The 10,864-nt window shown below is 38.2% G+C and overlaps 1 protein-coding gene across 1 annotated transcript in view; it reads right to left on the reverse strand.

The window, feature by feature from the left end:
- COPG2 (coat protein complex I subunit gamma 2) overlaps positions 1–10,760 on the reverse strand; it is a 117,305-nt gene extending 106,545 nt beyond the window's left edge. The window contains exons 1-4 of the mRNA XM_076006613.1: positions 10,643–10,760; positions 9,469–9,521; positions 8,821–8,901; positions 5,627–5,698 (exon numbers count right to left, since the gene is read on the reverse strand). Of these exons, the coding sequence (XP_075862728.1) occupies positions 5,627–5,698; positions 8,821–8,901; positions 9,469–9,521; positions 10,643–10,679 (243 nt within the window). The 5' untranslated portion in view covers positions 10,680–10,760. The remainder of the gene's footprint in view (positions 1–5,626; positions 5,699–8,820; positions 8,902–9,468; positions 9,522–10,642) is intronic.
- Positions 10,761–10,864: the final 104 nt, after the last annotated feature.

Here is a 10,864-nt window from a genome sequence, read left to right on the forward strand (position 1 = left end):
TTTTTTTTATTTAGAGACAGAGTCTCCCTCTGTCACCCAGGCTAGAGTGCCGTGGCATCAGCCTAGCTAGCAGCAACCTTAAAATCCTAAGCTCCAGTGATCTTCCTGCCTCAACCTCCTGAGTAGCTAAGACTACAGGCATGTGCCACCATGCCCAGCTAGTTTTTTCTATTTTCAGTAGAGACAGGGTCTTGCTCTTGTTCAGGCTGGTCTTGAACTCGTGACCTCACGTGATCCTCCTGCCTTGGCCTCCCAGAGTGCTGGTATTACAGGCGTGAGCCACCACGCCTAGCCAGCAATTTTATTTATAATCCCCCCAAACTGGTAAGAAACCAAGTATCATTCAACTGGTGAACAGATAAAACAATCTGAGGTACATCCATACAATTAAATACAATGAAATAAAAAGGAATAAACTACTGATGAAATAATATGGATAAATTTCAATGCATTATACTAAGTAACTGAAAAGAAGATTCAAAAGGCTTCATAAAATATGAAATCATTCCTATGACTTTTTAGAAAAAGCAAATTTATAAGAAAAGATGATTGGTTGCCAGGGGCTGAGGGTGTGAGAAATAGATGATACAAAGAGACCTCAGGAAACTTTTTGTAGTAATGGAAATGTTTTAAATTTTGATGGCAGTGGTGATAACATTACTGTATGCATTTATCAAAACTCAGAACTACACTCTAAAATGTATGTACTTTTACTGTATTAAAATTACTATGTCATTTTTCTGTATGTTAAATTATACTTAAAAAAATAGACAGCAGTGATAAGTAAATGAAAAGGCAAGCCACAGACTGAGAGGAAATATTTACAAAACACCTATCTGATAAAGAACTCATATCCAGAATATATGAAGAATAATTTATAACTCATTAAGAAGGTAACTTGGTTTTTAAAAACTGGTAAAAAAAAATTTTAACAGATACTTCACCAAAGCAGATACACAGATGGCAAGTAAGCACATGAAAAGATGCTTCAATATATTCATTATTAGGGAAATATAAACCCAACAGTGCCACTTCTAGATACTAACCAAATAGAAACGAAAACATAGGTCCACACAAACACATGTACTTAAATAGTTTTAACAGCTTTATTCATAATATCTGTAGACCAGAAATAACCCAAATATCGATTAACCCGTGAATGGATAAATCAGATTACCTCCATATGGTGGAATACTACTCAAAAATAAAAAAGGAACTAACCACTGATATATATAAAAACTTGGATCAATCTCAAACGCATAGCTAAGTGAAACAACACATTTTTTTATGTTTTATGAAACAAGACATAAAAATCATACAAGACTATACACTATGTGATTAAATTTAAATGAAATCCTAGAAAATGAGAAAACTATATTGTCAGAAAGCAGATTAGGTGCAGAGGTAAGGGCAGGGGACAGATAACTAAGAGATATGAGAGCACATTCTGGGGTGGTAAAAAGTTTCTGTATCATGACTGTGGTGGTGGTTCTGCAACTCTATGCATGTTCAAAACTCATTGAATTATACATTTATATGGGTGAATTTTATTGTATGTAAGTTATATTTAATAAAGTTCATTCTATTTTTAAAAAGAATAATACTTCAAAAAAATTAACCTATAAATTAGTAGGAAGAATATAAATGAGCAAAGCATATGAACAGGCAATTCAGAGGATGGAAGCAAAATGGCTATTTAACATTTAAAGAGAGTTTCAACCTCAGCAGTGATCATGAAAATGCAAATTAAAACCACAAAGAGATGCCATTTCACATTCTTCCAAATGGCTAATATTTGAGCCTGATAATAAGAAATGGTGAGGATTTGGAGCAATGTCTATGTAAGTAAGTACAACCCCCATAAAGATCAATTTGACAAGATCAAATAACAAGCATTACCCAGAAATTCCACTTGTAATATCCACCCCAGAAAATTACACTATGTACATAAACACAATATCATTTGTAATAGCTAAAATGTGAGAACAACTTAAATATCCACCAATGGGAGAATGGATAAATAAATAGGACTAGTGTATATTCACACTTTGGGATTCCATACAGCAGCAAAACCAAATAAAGCAGAAGTACATATAAGAAGTGGGTAAATCCCAAACATGTATTAATTTAAAAAATTGCAAAATAGGCCGGGCACAGTGGCTCACGCCTGTAATCCTAGCTCTCTGGGAGGCCGAGGCGGGCAGATTGCTCGAGGTCAGGAGTTCGAAACCAGCCTGAGCAAGAACGAGACCCCGTCTCTACTATAAAAATAGAAAGAAATTAATTGGGCAACTAATATATATACAAAAAATTAGCCGGGCATGGTGGCGAATGCCTGTAGTCCCAGCTACTTGGGAGGCTGAGGCAGGAGGATTGCTTGAGCCAGGAGTTTGAGGTTGCTGTGAGCTAGGCTGACGCCACGGCACTCACTCTAGCCTGGGCAACAAAGTGAGACTCTGTCTCAAAAAAAAATAAAATAAAATAAAAAATAAAAAATAAAAAAAATTGCAAAATAATATGAAGATGATATCATTTATATTTAAAACACAAAAATACTAAGTATTGATTATAGATACAAACATGTAATACACATGAATAAACAAAAATAGAATACCAACATGAAGACAGTAATTACCCTCGGGTAAGGTAATGCTGGGAAAAGAAGGAGCACCACATGCTGCTGGTGATATCTCTACCTCTCCTTCCTCCAAAACAATCACTCCCTCCATTCCATATTCTGTCTAAGGGACAATCAAAACTAATCATATACTGTTCATAGCTACTTACCTCTGTCACTACAAAAAGCCTAAAATATCCTTGTCATTACTCATAACCTAAATACTTATTGCCTTGCAGCTGGGTATAGCACCTTATCTAACTCTATTTTCCATCCTTCTACAAATTCCCAACAACTCCTTCATGTTCTCTGGCACTTTCATCAGCAAAATCCCCTGTATCCTCAAACTCTTCTCTGAATGTTCCTGTCTTTTTCTGTAACTGAAACGTCGCTCTCCCCTAAGGATTCTCCTGAAGCCCTTTCAAATGGTGGCTGTGATCTGCAGGCCTACAGACAGGGAAGCTATACAAGTTGATCCTCTCTGCCTTATTTGAAGTCGCTATACCACCTTCTTTCACTGCACCTCTTTCTCTAAAAATCTCTGGCTTATGCCCTAAGACTGTATCACCAGCATTCCTGGTTGCATATATGGACCCCAGGTCTCTTCCCTTATTTTTAAAAAATATTAGTACCTTGTTCATTCTCTCCAATATTATCTCAGTAGTAAGTATTGATGATTTTAATATCCACACAGATGATATCTCTAAAACTCTGACCTCATCATTCCTTAATCTCCTCTTCTGCAATGATCCTGTCCTCCCTTCTACAACAATTACCCACTTCTAATGTCACAGCCTATATCAATAGCAGTACCCCTTTCCAACTTTATTTCTAAGTATCTCACTCTCCAACCACCACTCCTGACTCTAACAATTCTTTCACTCCATCATGACCTACAATCCATTGATCTTATCAACATTTTGCTGTCCCTGTCAGCCCCTGTTCTTACTTCCCTCCTAACCAAAGGCTGATCCCATATTCAATATATCATTTGCCTTCTTTGCTTCCTCCCTGTTTACTAATTTGGCAAAACGTCAACCCTGATTAAATCCAATCTCTAACCCCTCCATGCCTTAACCTGCAGCCTATAGCTGGAGAAGAACATTCACCATGCTGCCTATTAATACTTTAAATTTATGAGCACTAACTTCAACAGGCTATTAGTCCTATCCAACAGTCCTACTTTCCCTAATCCATTTCCTAGAAAACTATTTCATATTTTTTCTTAACACAAACATCTGTGCTAGAAGCTTCAATTTTGTCATCATTTTGTTTCTTCTCTATTCTGTCTGTATCTTCTTCCCTGCTCCATGTCCAGCTTTTCTTCCCAATTGCCAGCTCTCTAAGCAACAGCAAACTTGGGCCTGCCACCAGACACTTGGCTGCAAAACCAGAGCCACAAAGAGGCAATAGCTTTCCATGACTTTGTAACAGCCCCCCTCTGAGCTGAAATGTCTAGTTTTCTGGTCTAATTCCTCTAATAAATACCCAATTCCATAATCTTCCGAGTGGTTCTGTTTCCCTGATTGAGCCCTGAATTTTTGGAATAGGAAATGGTTAAAAGGAAATAAGACCTTAAAGATACTAACCTGAAATTGCTTCTCTGATTTGATTAAAGGCATTAATGACCCTGTTTCCAGTGGTAAAGGAACACTAATAGTCCATAGCATGCAGTAGCAAAATATTTAAATTATCTGCTGACAAGGACCTACAGAAGACAAAGCTTTGGGTAACTAAGTAGTTGCTGCCATAGAAGATTTTATAAAAATAAGTTGTACAATGGGTTACTTATTTGCTTCTGGGTACACTGAAGAATTCTTTTCTTGGGAAAAGAAAATGATGAACTCAGAGTTTTAAATACAAACTTCAAGGTCTGCGTAAGGGACCAGAAATTATAACTGTCTGAATAGAAAGCCTTATGTAATATGGCTACAGGGCTGAAATTTCTGAAAAGCATATCCTGCAGGTGGCTGAATTACAATGCAAATTCAATTCAAACTCTTGCAGGACATCTTATATTAAAGTTAGGGAAGGAGTAGGGCCCTGAAAATTAGGATGGGGATATATGGGCAGATTCTGATGAATCCCTAAATTCTGTCAAGCATCCTTTGCTAGTAGAAGCAGTCCTTCATCTCATGACTGAAAAAATTGACTCCCTTTGCCTGAAAAGTGTGTAATGGCTTCCCTGAAAGAGTTGCCTTACAAGGGACTGCTAATCTTCCTGAAGATCTCCTCCTAAAGCCTCTCATTATCTAGACCCATAACCAGACTTAAACCTCAGGAGGTCCTGGGGATTGGACACAAAATGTGACCTTTGATGATATGCAATATATACCAAAAGAACTGCAAGATTTGACCAATTTATGTTAACAGAAAGCTGGGAAATACATATTCCAGAATCCCCTTCCTCATATTGTTCTGTGTCAGTGCTAGGCAAAAGAAAAATATGTGTCATGTTTAGAAGATGGAGAAGTTACACATTTAGAAGGGAAACAGCAGCCATTATGCTCTGAAGGTCATGGTGGTTTAAGTAAGGAGAGACAGATGCAGAGGTACTGGCATGTTTAGTTTGTCTTCACTCTTCTTTTTCCCTACTCCATGTCCCCTTCCCTACTCGATGTCCAGCTCTTCTTCTCAACTGCCTGCCCAACAGCAAGACCAACTGTAGCCCCAGGCCCACCAGAAATTTGACTAAGAACTGACAGATGTGGTAGCTATATGCACTAACTTCTATACCAGTCCACTTTGCACTGTCAAACGCCACGAGCTGGGTATTAACAGTTTTTATAACTGCAGGTAGATCTGTGGAGGAACAGCTTTATACAATGTACTTTAATTCTTTCACATATCCTTTAATGAACATTTATAAATTTTATGAAGATAAATGGTTTTAATTAATTTTAAACATTTCAAGCATTTCAAGCTCTCTAATTTGGAACACTCTAAGTTCTCTGAGGAAAATAAATAAAAGGAGCTTTTTCATCCTAAAAGAATAAAAAAAAGACTTACATCATTAGATTGAAACAATCGAGTCATTGCAAAGAAGGCTTCTGTAGCTTCTGTAGTTCCAAAGTATTCACCCTAAGTACAATTAAAAACAAATTTTTAAACTTAAATTATATATATAAGATAAGGATCTTCTCTTTATTTCTGCAAAAATCTTTTAGAACTTGGGAAAATCTCTTTGAAAATGTTCTGCCTCTGTGATTTTTCTGACTTTCAATTTGTAAACCCACATGATCATTTATCTACTCTTTATTTAAAATAATTCAGTATCACACACTATGCCTAAAATTTCTGGAATAGTGGTCTCTGCTAACCTTTTAGCAGAAACATTTTAAATTCCCTGAAAAATTGTGATATAAAAGGAGGTCGAAAATGAGAGTAAGCAGTTTCTAATCAGAATAAGATGTTGCTATTATTATAGCGCCTAAGAGCAGAGATCTTACACTGCACATTTCTATACTCTAATGCCCAGCATAACACCTAACATATCACAGGAGCATAATAAATATTACACTATTATATAAAGAACTATCTATTTGGAATCCCAGCAAACATGGCAAAAAGGGGACCAACCAAAAGGGCAGGAATCAGGTTCATCATATAAAAAAATAAGGCATAAGGGACTGCTATGGATCTCAATATTGGCTCAAGTTCATGAAAACATGCTTTGGATCAGAGCTTCACAAACCTTCATATGGATAACAAATCATCCAGGGATGCTGCCAAAATGCTGACTCGAATTCAGTGGCTCTGGGGTAAAGATTCTGCATTTCTAAAAAGCTCCCAGAGATGCAAATCCTGATCAGGGAACCACATTTTCTGAGTAGCAAGGTGTTGGATAATATTATTTCACTAATATTCCAAACATTTCAGATCACAGATTATCCAAAATATTATCATTTCAGTATTTAATTTCTTCATTAAAAGCAATCTCAATCACTTTTCAGAGTTTCAGATTTCAGTTTTCAAATTTCACATAAAATATAACTAGTCTTCAATGTATTTGCCATGGGTATAATAAATTTTGATGAAAACATTGAAAGTTTAGGATGAAAGACAAAGCATAAGAAGTTTACAACTAATTAAATCAGAGTATCCAGCTTGCTCAACAGCATGAGATTTCTCTCTTTCTTTCATAAATATTTATTGAATATCCAAAAGCCTATGTGCTTTTTGGTTATATTGGAAAACATTAAGTTCCTACTTTTTTACTTGAAACTCAGAGAACATATGGATATGTCAACTCTGGCAGAAATTTAAAATTATTTTTCCATAAAGCTCTACCAAGAATTAGGGAAAGAGATAAAACAAATGCTCCCAAACCTGTTTATGTAGTTAATTGTGTTTATGCTGTGCTTAGTAATCTCCTTATCAAGATAATTAAATGTTTCAACATGAGTTGCCCCATCAAAGAGGTACTGACCAATAGAAAAATATTTGCTACTCTGAATCAACTTTGACTACTAAAACTCTGTTTATATATTGGATTTAGCCAACTTGGACACATGTGTGTTATCAAACCGACTTTGCCTTAAATGTTTCTAATATGCTGCCACAGAGGGATTATGTTGTTTGTGAAGAGATATATTTTATCTGAAACTATGTGCTTGTTACTCAGTCTTCATTTGCAAACAGCAAAACTTTATTAAATCTCTGGATAAGGTCTTTAGTCACAAAACATGGTAAAGATAAAATATTCTCTTGGAATTCAAACTGGAAACCACAATCATCTTAGCACCACATGTAAACCACCAGAGACATATGGTATATATGTGTGTGTATATTTAACTGTGTGTATCTACATATACATATATATAGTTGGCCCTCCAGGCCTCTGGGTTCTGAATCTATGGTGTCAATTAATCTCAGATTGAAAATATTTGAGGAAAAAAATTGTTTGTACTGAACAGACTTTTTCCTTATTATTATTCCCTAAACAATATAGCATAACAACTATTTACATAGCATTTACATTGTACTAGGTATTATAAGTAACCTAGAGATGATTCAATATATACAGTAGAATGTACACAGGTTATATGCAAATACTACACCATTTTATATCAGGGACTTAAGCACCCTCGGATTTTGGTTATCTACAGGAGGTCCTGGAACCAGTCTGCTACAGAGACTGAAGGAATATGAATCTATAAAGCAAAATCATATTTTCAAAGGTCCTAGATAGTTCATGAGATTTAAAGTCTGTGGCAAAAAACCATAAGGAAAAATCAAATTAATAATAATAATAGCAAAAGCAGAACCTACATTCCATCAGTGCAAATATTTTTGCTGGTTTGTCTACACACAGTATAATAGTTGTTATGCTATGCTAATGCCTAGAACAGTGCATAGGACACAGAAAGCATGCAGACACAGAAAGCATAATTATGTGCTGAATGACTGAAGGAAAATTATTCCTAAATGCTTACTATGTGCTCAGTACTATTATCAGTGCTTTATGTTTATTATCTCATTTAATCATTACAACTTTATATAACAAGTATTATTTTAAATCTCATTTTCAGAAAAGGACATTAAGGCACAGAACAGTTACTTGCCCAAAATCATAATGCTATAACAGTGGAACAGGGATAATAAACATAAAATCTGAATATTAAAATCAAAGCTTTGAAACACCACTATTATACAAAAATTAAAAGATAAAATATCTGCAATTTATCTGATTTTGCACTCTATTTTCAGAGGGAAATAAAGATCTCTAAACACATGTAAACATTATCTTCTAATTAGTACTCATTAAATTAAAACCAAGCAATTTATTGAGAATCACTATGTTGATAGCATGAATAAAAATGTACAGGTTGGGCATCCCTGATCCAAAAATCCCAAATCAGAAACTTTTTGAGCATCAACATGACATTGAAAGGAAATGTTCATTGGACTATTTCAGATTTTCAGATTAGGGATGCTAAACCTTAAGTATAATGTAAAAATTCCAAAAAAACAATCTGAAATATTTCTGGTCCCAAGTATTTCAAATAAGGCATACTCAACCTGTATTTGTCACAGTCCTTGTGCTCAAGAAGTTTTACGTATTTTGCTAACCAAACACTGTTAATGTTAAAATTCAGTGAATATAAGATAAATAAATAATTATACTTTCCAGAAAGTACTTTATTGCATGTTATACATTTTTATTCCAGGACACAAAGCTGAGGAAAATCAAAATAATTTACCTGGTTCAGTAAGTAAAGAATCTTTGTAAGAATATGCAAGCATCTTCTTGGATTGATAGGAGTTTCATTGAATATACGAGCCTACAGAAACATAAAAACATTGTTATATATAGTGTATTTTCTACCTTTTCTATCACAGATTACTGCAAATCAACTTTAATAGAGACTATTTTGAATCACCATATCCAAATAATGTTAGCTGTCTACAGTTCCCTATTTACTACTGTATATGATAAATTATTACATGAGGCCTTGATTTTCTATTCTATACTAACTCATTCACTTAGATCAACTACTTCAACTTTGTGGGCTTTATGTTTTAAACAAGAATCACAATATTTATCTATATCACATGAATACAATGAGCTTAATATCTATAACTTCTTTCAATAACCTTGCACTAAACCTCTTCTGACATTTTATTTAAAATTCCCAACACGTGGCAGAGCCTGCATATCTTTGCATTTCTCTAAGTTCTAGATTCTCCTCTGACAATTAACCCCTCTTCCTTTTCCCTCAAGTCTAAATTCTCTGAACTCTGTTACGTTCCTTGTTTTGGATGTTCTGATCATAGTATCCCAGGATTCTCCACCCACCATTCTAAAATGGAATAGAAAAGAAGGAGCACCATATACTTCCAAGTCATACCTCCTGTAAGACAGCACTCTTCTCCAGATGCTGGAAAGGATTGGAGCCACTACCTATATTATAAAACAAACAAATGTCTTTAATATCTGTCCTACACAAACTTATATACCTTTCAGAGGAGGGTACTGAATGCTTAGGAAATCTCACCTAAGTGAGGTGACCACTTGGATACCACCGTGACAGTCACTACTAACATGCATATAAACTGAATGAAAAAAATATTTGATTCTGATACTAGCTCTGTACATTGCCGTACTGTAAGAGCTCGGACTTCCCTTTTCCAGGAACTCTGTCCAAAAAGAGTCTTCTTTCCTTGCCATCTTTCTCCATGAATGATAAAAGTATGTCATTCCGACAACCGAGATAAATGATATTGTGGTAGGGCACTTTTGACTTCCCTAAAGATAAGCACTCTTTTATTTTACGTGTTTCTAACATTTACTGAGAGGGAGACACGAAGAGTTTCACAGAGAACCATACAGACGTAGAGCTGGAAGACCGAACCCTCTACCACACCGTGTGAGAGCAGCTATCGAACACTGAGAATTTTTCTTTCTGAGGCAGCTTGGCATCTTCCCCATTTGCTCTGGACCAAAGGCAGGTATCAACACGCAAGTGACTTCGGGACGCCTGAGCAGTCAACCAACTGTCCCCCGGGACAGACTTGTCCCCTGGGAACGCGACAGAGGCAAGGGCCCCCAGGAAGACTGAAAGGCACAGGCACTTCAAAGTTCATGGACACACACTGTCCCACCGACCCCAGACGCCCTCGGGGCCTGACCCTACCAGCAGCCCCGCCGCCAAGACGCGTGCACGCACTCCGCCCCCAGCCGTGGGGCCAGCCGAGAGCGGCGGAGGCGGCTTGGAGGGGCTGCGCCAGGGAGGGGACGGGGACGCGGACGGGGACGGGGGCGGGGCCGCCGAGCTGCCCGAGGCTGCGCGCGGGCGCCGGGACGGGAGCGCGCGGCCCTGGGGGAGGCTCCGGGCCCGGGAGGAGGGGCTACGGACGGGCCCCCGGCAGGCGCGGAGGGCAGGGGAGGGACCGGCTCCAACTCCGGCCCCCGACACCACAGCGCCCACGCCCCCAGCCCCGCCGTCCCGGAAAGCGGGTGGCGGCGGGCGTGGGGAAAGGGCCGCCGAGGCTGAGGGTGGGCCCCAGAAGCCCCGCGCGTACCAGACTCCTCGTCCTTCTTGTCGAATTTTTTAATCATCTTGGATGACTTCCCAGCGCCCAGACCCAGCGCAACCGTCCCAAGCGCCGCAGCCGGCGAGCGGAAGAGGCTGCAGGAAGGCCGGCCCCGTGCCCTTAAGCCGGTTGGGCCGCCGCGCCGTCACTCGGGGCCAAGGCCCGCCCTCCCCGGCCGCCGCGGCCCCCCCTGCCCCCCCCCCGGGACGC

This window comes from Microcebus murinus, chromosome 9 (genome assembly GCF_040939455.1).
Source record: "Microcebus murinus isolate Inina chromosome 9, M.murinus_Inina_mat1.0, whole genome shotgun sequence".
Lineage (NCBI taxonomy): Eukaryota > Metazoa > Chordata > Mammalia > Primates > Cheirogaleidae > Microcebus > Microcebus murinus.